This window comes from Dendronephthya gigantea, unplaced genomic scaffold (assembly GCF_004324835.1).
Source record: "Dendronephthya gigantea isolate DGI-Jeju-01 unplaced genomic scaffold, DenGig_1.0 000067F, whole genome shotgun sequence".
NCBI classification, from domain to species: domain Eukaryota; kingdom Metazoa; phylum Cnidaria; class Anthozoa; order Malacalcyonacea; family Nephtheidae; genus Dendronephthya; species Dendronephthya gigantea.
In genome coordinates, this window is record NW_021163077.1 from 463,447 (window position 1) to 482,349 (window position 18,903).

An 18,903-nucleotide genomic window follows, 5' to 3' on the forward strand; every position below is an offset into this window, starting at 1 on the left:
ATTGAATAGATGCATAGGGTTGGATTCTGTTGATGTCATGATTTGGTGTTTTTTCTGACATAAAATTGATTATTCAACAACTTAGCAGGTTTTAAGCTTCACGTGCGTGTACGCCGGTACGTGCAAAAAAGCACGACAGTGGAAAGCAGCCAAAAGACATTATTACATTAATGCTTTTTGCTAAAAATATTCGGGAGCTTAGTTCCCTCAAATGAATTATCGGGCTGCTAGCCCTTCTTTCCGCTGGAAGATAGAATAATCGTTTCTATGTTTCCATCTTGATTAACCAATCACTGAATCACGTCTTTCTGGATTCGCGATGATTGGCTTAGCTAATTAAAAATTAAGGGTTTTATTAAAGCAGGAAAGGCGATGTTTTTATTGCAAACAAAAATCATTGACGCTTTACATTGAAATAGACGATGTTTTTATTGCAAACATTGGCAATGGTCAGTGCTTTATCAAAATCGTATAACACTATAAACCGATTCGGTGAATGTTCTAAAATTATGCTCGGGCACAAACTGATCTCGCTTCTCGAGCGCAAATCCGTGAACAAAATTTTAGATTTTTTTAAAAATTGAAGCAATCATATTAATTAAAGATAAAACTCTCCAAACCTCATGAAAAAAAAATTTTCGATATTAATTTGAATAATATAATACAGGGGATTAATTAAATTTTGATTAAAAAGTTACAAAAATATAAGTGCATACAAAATGTTCTATGACCATCTAATCTAATATTTTTACAGCATTCAATGAAATATTTAACATCATAATTTTGTACGTAAGATGAGAATCATGCACCTCTCTTGCGAGAGTAATCTCGAAAAATTGATATTCTTGAAATGGTTAAATTTACTGACCATCATTTACCTGATGGTGGTCAATCAGCCGTAATTACTAAAAACCATATAATTTCAAATTATAATTTCAAAATTCAGGCTGTCACAGCTTTCTCTCATTGTACTACAATAACCCACTTTCACCCAATTTGCAAATGTAGTGAAGCTTGTAACTCGCAATATTCTCAAAGTTCTCAAATACGAACTGTTCTTACGTTCTGACTTTCAGCATTTCTGGAATTGACCACCATCTGCTGTTTGTGACACCTATTTTCCCTCTCGATCCCCTTACTACCCTACTCTAAAGATCCGCCATGAAATTCGTTACAAAATGGGCTTCATTATATCCACAGCTTGCTGTATATTGTGTATGATTAAGGAGATTTGAAATTCAATGTCATTACATTGTGTCGCATTATTTTCACATTGCGCAAGAGCGTCTGTGACACCTGGGAAATTGGCACTGGCGTATGTATTCGATAAACTAGGAGCGAAAATAAGATGTTTAAATTCTCTCCTTCCAGGCAAGCCATCTGAATGAAGGAAAGCTTTTTCAACTTGCATCATTTGGTCATTTAAAACACGCAATTTTCTGAAATCATTTTCTTTTTGGTGTTCCTTCAAGTGTTTCTCAAATTCTCTTGACACTTTTTGGAAATTTTCGACAGCATTCTTCAGAAATAAAAGTGAGATATTTCTACCTTTCAGAATCCCACTAAAGTGTTCAGTGACGTAGTTGAGAGATCTGTTTAGTATTTTAGTGTAATCTGACGCACTGTTCATGGGCAGTAATGGATCATCTGCTAAGCTGAGAAGAAACGTTGCTCCTAATTTGGCGAGAGTTAAATGAATGTTATAATTTGGATCTAGGTTTTGTTTCATCCAATCGTAAGTTTCTTCCAGTGAATGGTATATTGGATAAGGTTTTGGCTGCTTCGTGCTGTCGATATAGAAGTATCCATAATCAATAGAAGGTATGGCTAAATACTGATAAAAAGGTGCATAGTCACTGAAAGTTGCCAACGTCATTAAGTTCGGTTTTCCCTGAGCATGGTTCCGCTTAGTCATGACATCATATAATGTCCTTTTGTCGTCAAATGGGTCGCTTATGTTCCTTATAGCATCTAGGATCAGGTTGTTTAGTAAAGGACTCGAGTACGTTTTCAAAGTGAAGTTACCACAAACAGCTAAGTCGAGATTGAGGTAAGCAACCGCACGTTCCGACAGGAGCTTGTAGTTTTGTTCCACGTACTCTGTCGAGCCAATAAGAGCGTATTCCTCCGCTGACCAGCTGCAAAACTTGATTGTACGTCGCGGGCGCCATCCAGAGCTCAGAAGCGCGCCCACTGCACGCGCAATCTCCATTATCACTGATGTACCACTGATAGAATCCACGACCCCTTTCGTCCAGGCATCACGATGAGAACCAATTAGAACCACTCGATCTGGTTCCAAGCTTCCTTTAATTGTACCAATTACATTGGAAACATTCTTAAGAACATTCTCAGAATGGACTTCTAATCTTACTTTATTTCCGGATTCTTGGAAACCGGGACCAAAACGATAAGTGACATTCAGCTTTCCTTTCCATGTATCCGGCACTTCAGGGCCTAAATGACGAAATATATATATTAAACCTATCCGAAGATACAGAAAAATATGTAGATGTATTCGTTACAAGCCTGGTAGCATTCTCAGTAACAAAAACGGTATTACAAACAAGATCTAATACTAATAATGTTGGTATCTTTTTTAGCTGGATGCAAGAGGATTGCTAACAAGTCGGTGGAGTTATCAAGCTGTGAATGGACTAGAAGCTAGCAGCGAGCCGGAATAAAAATGTTTTCCGAAAAAGTATGCACCTTTCATTCCCTTGAGAAATTGTTCAGCTTCTTTATAACTAATAACATGAACAGGAATTTTTGGCAGGCGGACATCATCACGAGAACGGCGGAACATGCCGGGTGTCGAGGGTAACCCATGGGTAAGGGGATCACCAAACGTTGGTCCGGGATAAACCGAGCCTCTTTGTACAGCGTTAGGCGATAACCACCAGGATTGATAATCATTTGACGCGTAATCTGCGGGATCTGAGTACAAAATCACACCTTTGGCGCCATTCGCATATGCCATGGAAACCTGGATTAAAATATATTAGATTTAAAATACGGATACGAGGATGCCGGAAAACTCTTTCAAGTTCCAAAATGACAGAAAAATATCATAATAATGAAATCATTTAACGATGATGGAAATTATCCTAAAGGTTCAATATATACCTTGCTGCCCCTGAAAATCCATCCATACCGCATGATAGCAATAGAACCATTCAAAAATATACTATTGTTCTTCAGTTTTTCAAAATCTTCTTTCCTCCCATAGTTTACATAAATCAAATCTCCTGTAACTACGCCTGAACCAGAGTATCCCAAAAATGATGGCACCCCATCTGCATCACGACGAGCAGACGTCTATAAAACGTAAATGGTTTGAAAAGTTTTGTGTTACATAATCACATGTACCATTTCCCTCATTTACCCTCTTTTCCCCTCTTTAGTGTTAAGGCGGAAGAAATAAAGGCCTGACATGATGAAGTAACCAGACGATTAAACGACAGTCCATCCATCGCTATTGTATGAACGATGCTTTTTTGTATAATGGCAAAAATATAATCTACGCATGGTTGAGGAAAAGAGCTTTTTACCAATCAACGCCAATCATCGAGGCACCTTTTCTTTGCAGGCAGGGGTACATGGCTCGCAGGGGTATCTAACTATCTATTTTTCATACCGAAGCAATGGGTTTGACAGGCAACTTGTCAAACTAAAACACATTAATCCCCTGCGGCAAAATAAGGTTAGAACTGTGAAGCTTCATCATTACCAAGACACAAACATAAGCACAAAAGATCAAACATACAAAGCTTTTAGAAAGCCTTGTAGTCAGGTCCAGACATTAAAAGACGATATAAGCTGTTAAATGAGCTGGAAATACAATAACTAAAACAGGAAGCTTCTGGTACTTTTAAAGTGGCAATTTATTGATAAAAGTCTTTATTTTTGTGGAATTTTACACAATACTTGAAGTAATGTGTCCGATAGCGGACATATTTGAGATTTTAATTTGCTGTTCATATCAACAATGTGAAGCTTCATTCCATTAATAGGTTTGCTAAGACAATGATAATTGCCATGGAATGAAGCATTCCTGTTTCAGATATTATATAATTAATATCTGTTATAATAATAATAGATAATAGGTCTTAATAGGTCTTTTTTCAAAAATTGAAAGTAAAACAGACCAACGCTGGGAAATATTTGGTGCATTGCCAGCGAATGGACTCTCGAATGTACCACGTGATCTACCGCACAATGACAAAATACAAAAATACTGAAGTGTACCGTTGTTTGCACTAAGGACGATCGACCAATGTTGATAAAAACATTTTCTATTACACTGCAATGTTTGAAACGAACATTTGAAGATTTTAATTAAGCCACCTAAGCAGGGACGAGTTAGTTTATTAAACATGATTGACTAAACCATATATAAGCCGCATACTTTAAGCAAACCAAAGCTGCATTAGGTTCAGTTTACACTGGCAAATTGATAAACGTCATGAGACAAAAATATATTGCCAATGTGAATAGGGCGTTTGTAAAAAATGTATGTGTGGTAAATATGGATATGCATTTAGACGAAAAAATTTGAGAAAAAAATTGCTTGCTAGCTCGTATAAAAGGGGCTTTGAAAGCATTTGAATACCTTGTTTTTCTTACTGTCATGTTCTCGCTTGTATTTCACCGCATATTCAGCTTACGCGAGATTAAGCGAAGTGTGAGACAATTTGAGGTATTAAAAATAAGTCTTTATGAAACCAGACAAAGGGTCCAACACAAACACCGACAACAAAAATATTCGGCAAAAATGCTTTCCCTTCGGGGAATCGCTACTGCTCATGATCACGCTACGTACCTTTTGGCATTCATAATAACTTTACGCTAAATCACTTTAATCTTAGTTTAAGCTCGAATAAGCAGAATCATGCAAACTGCGCGGTGAGCCCCTAAAATTGCGTGTAGATTAGTGCAACCCAGATTCTTTTATATGTTTTGGTTGAATGTTGTGTCGGTATATGCTTGGCCGAAATGCATACCCCATTTGGGCATTATTTCGCCTGTGGTAACAAAATCAACAGTTGCTAGTAAACAACAAAACACAAAAAACTTAAGCCTAAAGGGATTACTTTAATTACGAAACAATTTTTCATTTGTAAGGCACAGATGAAGCAGATAATCTAAGAGGGTGTTCCATTATTGCAGAGTAAATGAAAACGCCGTGGGTTCAGATTCCTGTGGAGATCTGATCAGACGATCACCATCATTGCATTGTACTTCACAGCGCCGAGTGCGTTTTCATAGCTTTTAAAATTGAATGAAGAATTTGCGCAATGAAGGCAGCTTGAGCATATTTCGTAATCGTTAGAGCTATTCGTCTTAATAAGCCTGCATGGTTTCCATTTGGTGTTTGCTTGTCGCTACCACGACAAGTAGACGATACAGCAGAGTGTCAATATATATCTGCCATCAGTAAAATAATTTGCACACAAAAGAAAAGTTAAATTTAGCCTTTTTCGCATCAACCACTTGTCGTGGTAACGACAGGTAACGACCAAATGGAAACTAACAGTTTTACATTGATTGCTGTATTGTTTACAAAATCTGTTACACGTATACTGTTTTTTTTGTGTGACCAGTTGACTCCGAATTTTGCATGACCAAATACATATGCACTGCGACACGTCATGTGTCATTATATGTTGAAATTTATCGCTTTGCCGCTTCATTATAATCCAATCAATGTCGACACACAACAGAGGTGGAATGGAATGTTAAAAGCAACAACATTTATTATCGCACATAAAGCGCTATAAAGAAATATATTTAATCTTCTTAGAGTGAGGAATCCTCGTTGGCACGCAACAAACATCACCACTCTCAAAAGTCTATCCCCATGCATTGACACTACGCCCAATTTTTGTTGTCGCACGTGCATGGAAAATTTGGCGGATGAACTTTTGGACTACCTATTAAAATAGACAGCTAGTCCAAATTTCATCTTTACCAATTTCATCCCTACAAAACCTATAGTGTAAGTGGGGCTTATAAATCCTCAAACACGTTTTGCAGCCGACCAAATTTTTGAAGGTTGACTTAGTGGTTGAGAATTACTTATAACAATAAGAAATGCAATCTCTGTACGTGTAGATAGTTGAAGCAAGCGTCTAGATTCATAAAGTTTTAAATCTATTAAAATTGACACCGATGCGCGAGCACATCTATAAGCTGAGAAAGGCTCAAGAAAGCATAGGCCGCGCTGGTTCCCTGTGATGAAAGTTACGTCTGTAGACGAGTCAAAATTTGTGTGGATACTTTTGAATTTTAGAGGACATTTCTACCTGAATCTACTTTTTTGCACCCACCTCAAATATCGATTCTCCAGTCTGGTTAATAATGTGCACTTTATTGGGCATTGTGTTATTCGGAAATGACAGTAACACTTCGTATGTTGGCAATTCCACGTCATCAAAACCATGATCTTTCCAACGTTTTTCTATAATTTTCGCCATTTTCATGTCTCTCGGTGATGCTGCCAGATGCGGGGCACTGGAAAACTCCCTATTACAAAATAAAATATAGGTGAAGAATGGAATACATACATTTACTTTATCTCTATACTGCATGTATGGAGAGGATCTATGTATAGGACATACGCCTATCCTTGTGGAAGACTATGTGCCATGGAGGATGATTTGAACTCTATAAGGCACTTGACCGATAAGAGATTATTACAAGAAACAAACTCTGTACGTTCAATTTCTACAATATAATTATATAGTAGGATATTCTGTATGAAGGGGACAGTAAAGATGAAATGCGTAGCATTATTTTTTCCTGCATATTTTTACTGTTTTTACTATATTATTTTACTACATTATTTTGAAATGAAAGCATTTCCAATCCCAAGAGCATCGGCAAGTGACACAAAAATCATTCACCCAATTGAAACATGCACCTTTGAAAAGCCTACTTGAACCAATGTTTGTAGAACAAATATTTCGATGTAACGAAGGGGTTGTGAAAAAAGTCTATATTTGTCTTGTTAGACAATCGACATGCAGCCTCTGCGCAATAGAATAGGTTTAGTACCTTGCATAGCCGCTGTTTATTTGAATACGGAATTAAGAAATCTTGTAAAGAATGTAATTACCGAGTTTTAATCGTTACACTAATATTTTTATAACTGAAATCGCTCGTGCAATTCGTTCGGCTTAAACGTTTAATCCGCACCAGCCTAAAGGTTATATATTACAACAAATTTAATCGCCAAGCCTTTAAAAACGCATCAGTAATTCCTACTTTGTGCACACATGCGTGCAAGGCATGCAGGTGTAACCAGCGATGTTTTTTCCACGGCATCCTTCCATAGCAAACACAGGACATAATGTAGTTATCGAATTTGCGAAAATTTGCATGAGGTTACGTTTCTCGAATATAGTATGGCGCATATTTTGCATATTTTGCATGTACCCATAGTCGGGTCAAAAGGAACATATAAAACATTGCGTTGAATACTCATATACAAAATCAGAAGGGTAAAAAACTTAACTTAGCTACGTAAGTGCGCATGTTTTGATAAATTTTCACACAACAGCCGCCTATTATCTACACTAATTAAGAAAATTGACTTTTCGTAAATCCTGAATAAACAAGCCGTCATGCAAGAGCTTAAATGTAATCCTCTTAATTGACGCACAGTCCTACGTTTGAAGGAGATCTTTCCAATGGCAATAAATTGTAAATCCAAAAGAACATTAAGATGCCTTGCGGTTTCATTTCAAATCTCGATTTTTAACCGAAAATAGTCCTGTATTTGACGTAGAGTGCAAAAAATCTCTTCAATGTAAATTAAGGCATGTTTATTAACAAAACCCAACTTTTTCAGAGACGACATGTGTTTTACTAGTAGCCCGGAGGAAGCCGACATCAATCAGTTCGGTTCTTAGAAATTACTTCATCACAAAAAACCTTCTTAGAATAACGAACAAACCCGGGTGACCATTTCTAGGCACGGGTCGCAAAATTAAAAAAAATGAAAATTTCAAGAATGACCTGACGTGAGCAACTGCTCGCGCCGACCCACGTAATTTTGTCAATTGCTGACGTTATTATAGGATTTGCCATATTAGGTAAAAATGTGCTCTATCACTTAATCATGGGTAGTTATTCCCAAGTAGAAAAACACACGAAAATAATTGAAGGTCATCGTGCCTGTTTTCCGTGACTATGAGACGAGCTGCCGGTTATTCATCACAGGCTTGTCAGAAGGAAGAGTATTTATTATCATGACTTCAATTTTGAAAGTAAAGACATAAAGTTCTAAAGTACCAAGTCCCAACACTGTACAACAGCTTTGGGGGCACCTATATATAGCGAAAGGGTATTCAAAATTTCTCTATTTATGTTTGAGTGTGCCCCCCCCCCCAAAGAATATCTAGAGACTATTACGCCTTTGAATCAAAATATGACACATTTCATTGATGGCATCGGTTATCGTGACCATAGAAAGTTCATAGACTCCATACGACGTTCAGAACAAGACGATAGGAAGAATCCGAAGAAAATGTAACAAATAGCTCTAAAATGTTTGTCAATTGCTTCCGAGCGTCACCTTCTAGCAGGATTAGCCCAACCCAACTTGACACAAAGCTCAAGCAATAATCATTGTACAATTTTCTCGAAACAGCTAAAGAAACGTGATTTACTCAGTTATAACGCATTTATCTTAACACAAAACGGACGTCAAACTTAATCAAATTAGCAATTCATGTGGGGGTCCAATCTGCTTAAATGTTCTGCAATTAACTATCGTAGCCTCGTATGGTTATGCCCGACAACCAGATGAGTTAGTAAGTTGTTCTGCATTTTCAACGATTTTCATTCAAAATTTTTTCCTCAATTGACCATTCGTCTTATTCTTTTTTACTGCATGAAGACATCAGGGTATATCCGGGGGGAAAATTATGTGTACCATCATAGATGGGGAATTTAAATCCGATAGCTAGCTTGACATCGAATCTTGGTTAGATATTTAGTTGAAAGGTATAAGGTCAATGTGATTTCATTAGTAAGGACAGAATCAGGCAGGCTATTTAAGAAAAATACAAAGGCCGGTATTCGGGTGTTTACATACGCCCAGTAAGTGACTAGACCTCTATACATGTTCACCGCTTGAGTTCCGTATCATGCTAACTTTACGCGATATTGTTGTTGTACAAGTCATTAGAAAAAATGCATCGAAAATCTATCGCATCTTATCGATGTTAATGACGAATTCGTTAGGAGCGATGTCATCAAATCAGATCGCGAATAGGCGGATATTGTTTGAATAGCATTGATGTAGGTATGAATCCTACGGGTCCACGCGGTCAATTAAATCCAGTGCAGACTATAGCCGAGGAAAAAGGAGTCATACAGTCAGTGTGTCATATTAGATCGCTATATGCGTGATAATGCATTACTCAGAACAAGCTAAAAGGGAAATGCAGAGGGTCATTTAGTTCGATAATTGGCATCAAGAACACTTCAGGAGATGTAAAAGATAATGAAAACGAACCTCCACTGATAAAATCAGAGAGCCATTTACACCAAAATTTCCATATTATATAACGAATACCAAGTCCAAGTATATTAAAGGGGATTGGATATATATTATAACATCCAGTACCATATATAGAGAGCAACCGTTATATATTAAACATAGCTATAACTACTAAACTACACCATCCTGATTTCAAGAAATAAATTAAAACACCCTGCTATATAGAATGATGTGAGATTACCTTGAGATGTTTTCTATAGCTTTGCTATTCATCACAGACATGATTCTATTGATTGGCGATCCGTCATATCCGTTTGTCCTAGTTTTTGTCGTGTCGTTGTCGTTGTCGTCACATTTTGGAAGAAAGTAGCCCAGGAGGAACCCAATGAGAATAGCCAAGAGGATTCCTGCAATAAAGAGAGCGATGTAACGCTTCTGTTTTTTCATGGTTGAAGGTCCTTCGCTTATCCCAAACGACTGGGTACTTGCTGTTACCCCGTTACTCTTCATATTTCGGGTATCGCGGAGCAACAGAGAGGTATTGCTATTCGCAGCTAGGAGGTATTAGAAATCACAGTGAGTTGGAGCCGGCACCAACTGAGTTTTTAATAGTTCTGATCACAGCAGGGATTTCCTGGTCATTAGCGAACCACATGACGAGCTTTGATTGCATCATTAATAAAAGAAATTCCTAATTATAGAAGTTTGTGACAATGTCAACACAGGTAAATAATGTGAAGTTTGCATTGTGCAATGCAATCAAATTATCGAATATAAAGGAGTGAAATTCTTTCGAGAGAAATACATTTGTATATATTTAGTAACAGCGTATATTTTTATTTTGGAGATTGAGCTACGGTTGGCTGTGGACTGACAGCTATGTGAAAATGAAAGGTCGGCTAGCGTTGAATGTGGAATAATTGAAATTCCTACATCTCTATGTTGAAAGCATGCTATTACACTATTTACATACTTACAGAATCTGTCAACAAACTCTCTAAGTAAAACATTTGAACATTACAAACTGTTGATCAAAAAGAACTGTCGAGCTGTTAAGTGTTTGTAGGGAAAATATTAATAAAACGCTCGTAGACTTTTCGTCTTTGTAATACACGACGGAACGAAGTGCACTCGAGACAAATTCCAAACATCACTTCTATACAATTTTGGTTCTATTAATTTCCAAAAGTGGTGTGTAAGCATTAATCAGGCAACATCTAGTCACAAAATAACAAACCGTTGCATGCATGCGGTGGGATTATACTTCATTCTCGTCCATGCATCTAACACGCGGAACGAGCCATTGCTGCAACTCGTCCTTATCACATCGCCCTATAACTGACACCGAGCATCCGAGGTTTCTGTAAACGTGCCGCGTTTTCAGGTGTCAAACATATTGTTCACCGTTACAAAAAATTAATCAGCTATCATTGTCGTCGTTCGTGTTTTTTTTTTACATTTGCGTCATCCAACGAATTCACTTCTGGGGGGTCATATATCCGCGAGCAAACTAAAGTACTGTGACAGGAAACTTACGAACGCCGAGCGGGAAATGCTGGAAGAGAATAGGGACAGTGATAAAAAAACACAGCGCAGTGGCTCTCGCGATGATTTGAATGCAGACTAAAAACGTCCCGAATAGCTAAATATAGCTTAACCTTTATTTGTTTAGCCCAATTTATATAGGGTTAGCTAACCTTAAGAGTTACTGTAGACTGCAGTGAAAGAACAGCCGAATGGGATCGCGTAATTTGAATTTAATTTAATCACAAACTAATACAGGCCTATGTAGTTGTAATCGTATAAAACCAGGCGGAATTCATAAGAAGTGAAGCAAGTCACGGCAGGTTCGTACATAAATGCAGAGCAAATATAATTTGAAAGCTTAGGGGTGATTTAAGCTGGTATAAGTCGAGTGTCAGTCAAATATTTTGAATATTTTTGTGGATGAAAAAATTGACTTAAATTGCCAAAGAAATGCGTTTCATGATGTTTGCGGGTTAGGCAAATGGAATAAATCATTCATTTAGTGTAGAAATTGTAACGAGGGCTGAATCTTTGCAACTTTTTACGCTAAATTAAACAAACCGGGCGCGTGAAAAATCGGAATACCGATGACAAAATTTTCGGGGGTTTTTTCGCTCTTGAGTCCACAGCGATCGGCCAGTCCGAGCCTCCTCCCGAGTTTTGTACATGTCGAGGTCAAATATAGGAAATGTAGGTATGATAAACTATTACCTCGAAGTCGCAATGTTTCGTAATTGATACGTGCTGATGACAATATTATTTACCTTTTACGAACGGAAAAGAACGGACGAAGCCTGAGTGGAAGGTAATCAGACAACACATTGTGCACTCAACAGTGTAATGGTACTTCTCTAATTCCATTCTTTTGTACATTATCTTCCTATAAACGAGAGACAATGCATATATCATTCGTCTAATAGATCAATTACTTAGGAACCTCCCATTGAACGATAACTCAATATTCAAGATGAACAAGGGAAAAAATGGTGCTATCTGTTTCTCGTTTTTACAAAACCGAGCGATACGAGCTACAATCGCTGACATTGAAAAGTGAGGCGGTTAGATTGAAATGTTATCTTTTAGAAATTTTCGCGCAAATTTACGGCGAAACACCCTTCGCAACACATCTCGTGTCAATATGTTGCATTGGAGAGTTATTTTAGATAATTGATGTGAATGCTGGTAACTAGGTAACAGATTTTTCTCATATCTTCTGATGAAGGGGCTGCACCAGCCGCCTGAATTATAAACTAAAACTTCTCGACCCTTCGATTTGAAAACCTTCGTTATACCGACTGTCAAATGGCCCTCTAAAACATCGAGATGTTTTCTTGAATATTTCAGGCATGTGCTAAGTCTACTCTAATGCATGTGATGCGATGTGATGAAGATATGGAACAGGAAAATATCATTGAGGGTAAAGTTGAAATTTTCCCAGCTTTATCATACCGCGTTCTATATTGCTTTTAGGAAATGGTTCGGAACATAATTTTGTAGCAGTTTTAATCAGGCGGCTTTTATGCAAGGCTATTTCATATGTCCACCAGTACCATATGAAATTATGTCATAATTGATTATTCCATCGTATCGTTGGAAACGTGGAGTCGTCGCGTGAAAATGACTTGTTTGCGTGCGGTTACCAAACGGAAACAACTTGGATGCCACAGGCATTTTTCGATATAAAGTGCGGCAAAGTACTTCCCATGAAGAGCAAAGATAATTTAATCCAATATATCCCGCGCCGGTCATATAAAACCTGTACATTATTTGTTCAACTTGAACAAATCCAAGATTATGACTAAATCGTCCCAATATCGTTTTCACAGTAGAAGCTCACAGTTACACGGTGGGACAATAATAAAATAATTTACCATACATAGATACTGCTATGTAGTAGCCAAAAGCAACCCCTTTTATCGCAAACCTTTAAGGTAATACCCCAACAAAAAACCATCAGTTAGGGTGTCGAAACAAGGCAAACACATATATGCAGGTATTTTAGGTTTTCAGGCACTGACTTAGTTTGTAATCTAAGATGGCTTTGAGAATGGTTACAGGCTTATAGCACCCAAATATTCAATTGGGAATGAAACTTTTAAACTTGTACCTTTCTGAAAACCAAGACATTCCACGGGCTTTCATACAACCAAGTGCCTTCTTTGAAAGAACATGTCTTATCGAGCACTGTAACCCCAACGAGAAATTATTGTTAAAATACAATATCATACTTCTGTTTACAGAAAAAGACGAGAATGGGGTAGAAAGATTCGAGAGAAATGAAAGTTCTTAGAGTCGGTTTGATCGCTAGTCAATAAATGCGTTCAGATTCATCACACACAAACCTTGTCTTCGCGGTAAATTCGTATCCAATTTTGATGAATTCAGCAGCGCTCTGGACTTGACATTTAATTTGTTACGAGTTAAAATACCCCCAGGATTGATATTATTATAAAATATCACACTACACTACCGTACAGCATTGTATAACACAACATCAAATTATGCTAACACACGACACGATAGAATATCAAACGAATCGAAGGTACTCACATCATGGAAGATCGTTTTCAGTTTAGAATACAACCTTTAATTTTAATATAATTATCGCAACACCAATTATAATTGTTTCAAGCCAGCATTATGTGACACCCTGCAGATTTTATACAATAGGAAACAAATTAATACGCCAAAACATAAATACTAAAATTATAGCCTCAACAAAACACGAGATATTTTAGTCGCCGGCCGAAAGAAGATGTATACAAATATAAATTTAGGTTGATGATGTTTTATTTATCTATATTTACATTTAGAATAAGACTACCATATAAGTTATACTAATAATATATTAAGACTTTTACAGTTAAAATAGTTTGCAATCAGCATTTAGTATTGATTATTCATACACGGACGTCATGACCTTTGCAGCGCGCCAAACACAGCATCATTAATTTTCTAATTAAAGTGCCCATGTCATAAAATTGGAATTTATCTCATTAGAATCGCCGTGAAACGTAGATTACGAAAATAGTAATCACATTTGAAATTGAGTTTGTTTTCGCGGAGAAATAAAGCGATAAAGTTTGAAAATTTCAAATTTTAACGGCAAAAGTTTTTGAAATCCGCGACAGTCGGAAACTGGTAACTAATACGTCACAATAGGAACTCGCATTTTGCGCCTTTAGATAAATAATAGTATGTAGTACAAGAGAAGCAATTTTATGCCAGCTAAATTCGGTTATTAAACGTGGCAGAAATATGTCATTATCAACTTTAGCTATTGAGAAGTTACTAAAGGAATGACACCAAATAAAATTGTTTTCCTGCCAATGCAATACTAAGAAAGAACAAAAGTTAAGACCATGAACGCGGGTCAATGTCAGCCAGCAAGAACACTTCGGACCATACATTAAGGGTCCATTAACGAACCAGATGCCGATGATAAGCTGAAAAGCTATCGCGAAACGGAGCAATCGTGCAACGATCATGGCATCGAAACTACAACGAAGACTTGATCGTAGGCGTCAGTAAATAGCAAATGTTTTTTTATTATCTTGATTGCGCGACTTGCTTTCCGTGACCCCAGAACATAATATCATTACGCTAGATATACAGTATTCAAATTACAAATAGATTCTATGGTAGTAATCTGGCAATTGTACTTAACTTAATTCTAAAGTTTCGTCCTAGTTGATCGTCATTCGTAATTGCGCACATACAGTTCACCCGGGTGTAGATAAAAGGCGGACGCGGACCCCTAATACATTTCACTGCCCTATATAAATATTATATTAATAGCATTATGATTGAGGTTTTCCTGTGGCTCATGAGTGCTGGTATTTCTACAATGTGTTTATGTGTAGTTAAGTCACGCATGCCTGTGTGATTCTCTGGTTTATTTTCATTACAAATCAACTGAGCTAGAGTATGAGTGGAGTTCCCATGCGCTTTCAAAAAAATAGTTCAATGAGAGACTGAGAGTTATCAATATTAACTGAGAAATCTAACACGTCTCGCGCAAAAGAAACATATCAAATCATGTGTATATAAATATAACCCAGTACATTTCGCTTTTATTATGGCATCTTTTTTACCAACATTCTTTAGCTGTCTTTACTAAAATGTGCGCACTCGCATCTTTTGAGACATTATTTACCGAACCTTTATCTGTTAACTGAAACACTGCCTAACGTGTTTACAACACAGTGACTCAATTGGTCATGACTCACGGCGTATTTGCAATTATTGCACGACTGTTGCCAGGAACGTACAATTATTAAAGCCATTTCACAACACATTTTGATAATATATGAGTCACTTTATACAGACTTGTCTGTTAAGTAAGGACAACCACTTTTTTGCGCGGTTAGCTTCTACTTATTACTCCATGCAATAGAGTTACTAAATTGTCGCGTCGAACGAGTTCCTATTGTGACGTCAAACACCTTGTTTCGCACCAGTCTCATTTGCGCGGTTTTCAGAGTTTTCATTCCACCAAAATCAATGTTTAGATGGCAATAACTCGAAAAATAAAAATCCAATTTCAGTTTTGATTTAGAACTTACTAACTCATTTCAAACAAAGATTCTAAAAATCTAAATTCCAATTTTATGACATGGGCACTTTAAGTGTACGCAAAAAACTGACATTAGCCCTTTGGCTTTGTGGAGGGGAGAAAATTTTGAATGTGTGCCAAAAAAAACAGAGAGCGTCGAAGAAGCAGTCTTCGAATAACGGCTCTTCGAATGTAGACAACACTTTGGAGACTCCCGAGGTTTAGATCTACGGCTACGAGCTTCGAGAATTATTTTTGTCTATTTTAGGCAATTTTAAGTACGTTGTTTATAATTAGAGATTATTTTCTAAGAGACTGGCAAAATCTTTGGCCAACTTCGGTCAGTATTGACATGATTCATGTGAGCAAGCAGCTGCAATGCAGGTTTTCCATAATATCCATAGTATAGCTTATCAATACTGGCAGTGGTTCACAAGGTATTGTCGAAGTTATCGCAAACGACGGTGAAGGTTTTTGAAAGGTCACACAACTTATCTGTCATGATTCATTTCCACCATCAACAGTGCCATTCACAGCACCAAACTTGTCGTCTTCAATGTCTACATCATCCATGGCCTATGCACGTATAAAAATGGTTTTAACATGAAAGTGCAGGATATGCAAAAAAATTGTTCAAATACAAACCTCGAGTTCTTTCATGACAACATCCACGAAATCTGTGGAATTTTCTTTATATCTATATGCCAACTTGATTGCCTCGCGAAATAACTAGAAAAAACATACACGACTTTTTACCGTTTGTGAACCAAGCTGGATGAGTTTCCTCAAATCATAAATCAGAACCAAACACTCAAAGAATAAGTTAAGCTGAAGTGTTACTCTCTAAGGGGGAAGGTATTGCCATGTTGGGCCGCAACAGCCAGCATGTCCAAAAACTACACTGTATGTAGTCTAGATGTCTGGGGCAGGTAAAGCAAACCATCGCATGTTTTTTTAATTGCTTGATTACAAAGTTGAATATCGTTTTCTATAAATATTTTCTGGCCTGATAGAAGTAATATTTTGTAAATGTTTCAAAACGAACGGAGGTTGATAAGCACATCAACCAAAATGCTAAGCCAGCATTGAACAACTGGCCCCTGGGCAAGAATACCAAGGATATCCTCAAAGCTCAAATCCTACCTTCACTACATTAGTTCCATCTGCAGCAGACACGAAATAGAATGGCAATCCATATTTCTTTGGAAAATTAAAACTTTTTTCAGTTACTTTATAATCAACTGAAGAAATGGTTAAGGTTAAGTCTATGTTTGCTTGTTACATGATAACCTGTCAATAGGTGTAATGTCAGATGATTATGAAAAGTTTACTTGAAGAGAACAATTGGACTTGATTTACTTTTGTTTATTTTGTAAATGCTCATCCAATACAATGCATTATTGACCATTTTGAAAATGCCATCCCACCTCCTGCCGTCTGTTGAATATAAAGCCTGCCCACAGACCCCAATTGTATGGCAATTAATGTTAAAAAATTTGATCTGTGCATATATGCTACAAATAGCTCCACCACATGGGATATTCCTTTTTAGTATTTTTACACAAGTGAATATAACAAATCCTATGGCTGGTTATATACTCCAAAGTTTACCCAGGAATATACTCCCAGGGAGAAATAGGAATATTTTAAAGGATACTATCAATCTTATTTGCCACCACAATACATGGAATATCTGATCTATATTCTCTTAGTTCTTTATACCATTTTGCAAGATTTTTATATGTTGTTTTCCGAGTTATATCAAATGCCTAGGAAGAAAATGCAATTAAAAAAAAATAAAACTCCTTTATTTTCAATAGTAACAATGTCAATGATGTTGATAGTTAGTTTAAAAAGTAGCATTTCATTTATTTAGTTTTACTTACCAGTATACAAGCATGTGATTGGTGATAGTAGGATGGATGCATACTGTTGAACCTCTCTTGGCCAGCAGTATCCCAAATATCTAAGGTACAATATGTTGCAATTAAATTCAGCAATACACCTGTTTTTATATAATTTTAAATATCATATATTAAATTTTCTACATAACTAGCTAAATGACTGTTCACTATACTGCCTAAAACATCCTAAATAGTTTGTTTAAAAATCCTTTGTTCTATTATATGCAAGTAATAAACACCTGAGATTTTAACTTAATTAATCAAGTATCCCACTCAACTTTACTGTATTCTCATGGTTTTAGAAAGCCCTGGGAATGAGGTTGTACTACACTATCAATAAACTGTTACATAATCAGTATTTTCATATTCTCATATCATATTCTCTTACCTACTCTTACATCTTTGTCATTAACCTTAGTTCGATATTGGAAAAGTGTCAATGCATATGTTGATAACTGCTGTGGCTGGCTATGTCATGGTGTCAAGGAAATTATCTTTCTAAAACTTTGTTGGCTTTTATGCCATTTGCTGGCAAAAAATGGAATATAATCACTGAACATTATAATACTCAATACATTATTCTAAAATACAGGTGTCCATGTGTCCAAGCTACCTGAAAACTGATATGTTGAATATAATTCTTTCTTCAGAATTTTGCTAACATTTATAACTTATTCAACAGCGGCAGAAGAGTGTCTTAATGATATACTATTTTTATATTAATAATTAACAGTAGTTAGCAATGCATTGACCATCTCAATGTTTCTAAGTTCGTTCAAGTCTAAAATGTAGATATTGCACATAAATTTCCTTTTACACACGCTTTTAAAGCAACACAAACTTTGTAAACAGATTTTTTTAGCATTTCATTCCTCCCATAGCAACATATATATGATTTAAAGTTTAGGCTAGCAACCAACAGAACCACCGGTCAAATCATCATTAAACGGAGAATAAATGCAACCACAACTATCCTACAAATAATGCATTTGACAGTGAACTAAAACGTATTAAAAGGATACTATCCATCCATTAAAAAGCGTTCAACTAACCTAGGAATTTTGAAAACAAATCATAAAATTATACAAGCAATCAAGCTCCTGGTCCATATATTTAAAAGCCGTATTCAGTTTCTAAGTTTTAATAAATATTAAAAATAATGGGATCAAACTTACTTAGATTTTCCCACAGCACTGTCCCCAAGGCATATGATCTTAACGGAATCCTCCTTATCGGCATCTTTTTCCGAGTTTTCGGTGTCTAAACTTGTCCTCCTTTCACCACCTGAAGTGGACGCCATTTTGTCGTTGCAATGTTGTGTCGTTTGTTCTTCGACGCCACAGCTTCGGAAACCTGCGGAGACTATGAGCTACGAGTGCTAGCGGAAGATCCCGACTTTCGATCTAGGA

General features: G+C 36.7%; 2 protein-coding genes across 4 annotated transcripts; both read right to left on the minus strand.

Moving 5' to 3' along the window:
• Positions 1–410: 410 nt before the first annotated feature.
• LOC114530886 (N-acetylated-alpha-linked acidic dipeptidase 2-like) lies at positions 411–13,608 on the minus strand. 3 transcript variants are annotated; one of them, XM_028552484.1, is made up of 8 exons: positions 13,378–13,608; positions 13,143–13,219; positions 11,800–11,915; positions 9,750–9,915; positions 6,330–6,525; positions 3,127–3,318; positions 2,710–2,986; positions 411–2,457 (listed from the first exon to the last, which is right to left on the minus strand). In XM_028552484.1, exons 2-8 carry the CDS (start codon positions 13,175–13,177, stop codon positions 1,172–1,174), a joined length of 2,268 nt encoding a protein of 755 aa, XP_028408285.1. In that variant the 5' UTR covers positions 13,178–13,219; positions 13,378–13,608; the 3' UTR covers positions 411–1,171. The 3 variants fall into 3 exon arrangements, with proteins under 3 accessions (XP_028408285.1, XP_028408284.1, XP_028408287.1); XM_028552486.1 differs by having other exon boundaries at positions 2,176–2,307; positions 2,375–2,457; positions 13,143–13,608; XM_028552483.1 differs by having other exon boundaries at positions 13,143–13,608.
• A 2,057-nt stretch (positions 13,609–15,665) lies between these two features.
• Positions 15,666–18,833, minus strand: LOC114530887 (rab-like protein 2A). Its single transcript, XM_028552487.1, has 8 exons — positions 18,670–18,833; positions 18,517–18,546; positions 17,883–17,962; positions 17,477–17,556; positions 17,248–17,359; positions 16,734–16,831; positions 16,236–16,319; positions 15,666–16,166 (listed from the first exon to the last, which is right to left on the minus strand). The coding sequence occupies exons 1-8, from the start codon at positions 18,792–18,794 to the stop codon at positions 16,089–16,091; spliced, it is 687 nt and encodes a 228-aa protein (XP_028408288.1). The 5' UTR covers positions 18,795–18,833; the 3' UTR covers positions 15,666–16,088.
• Between the last annotated feature and the right edge of the window lie 70 nt (positions 18,834–18,903).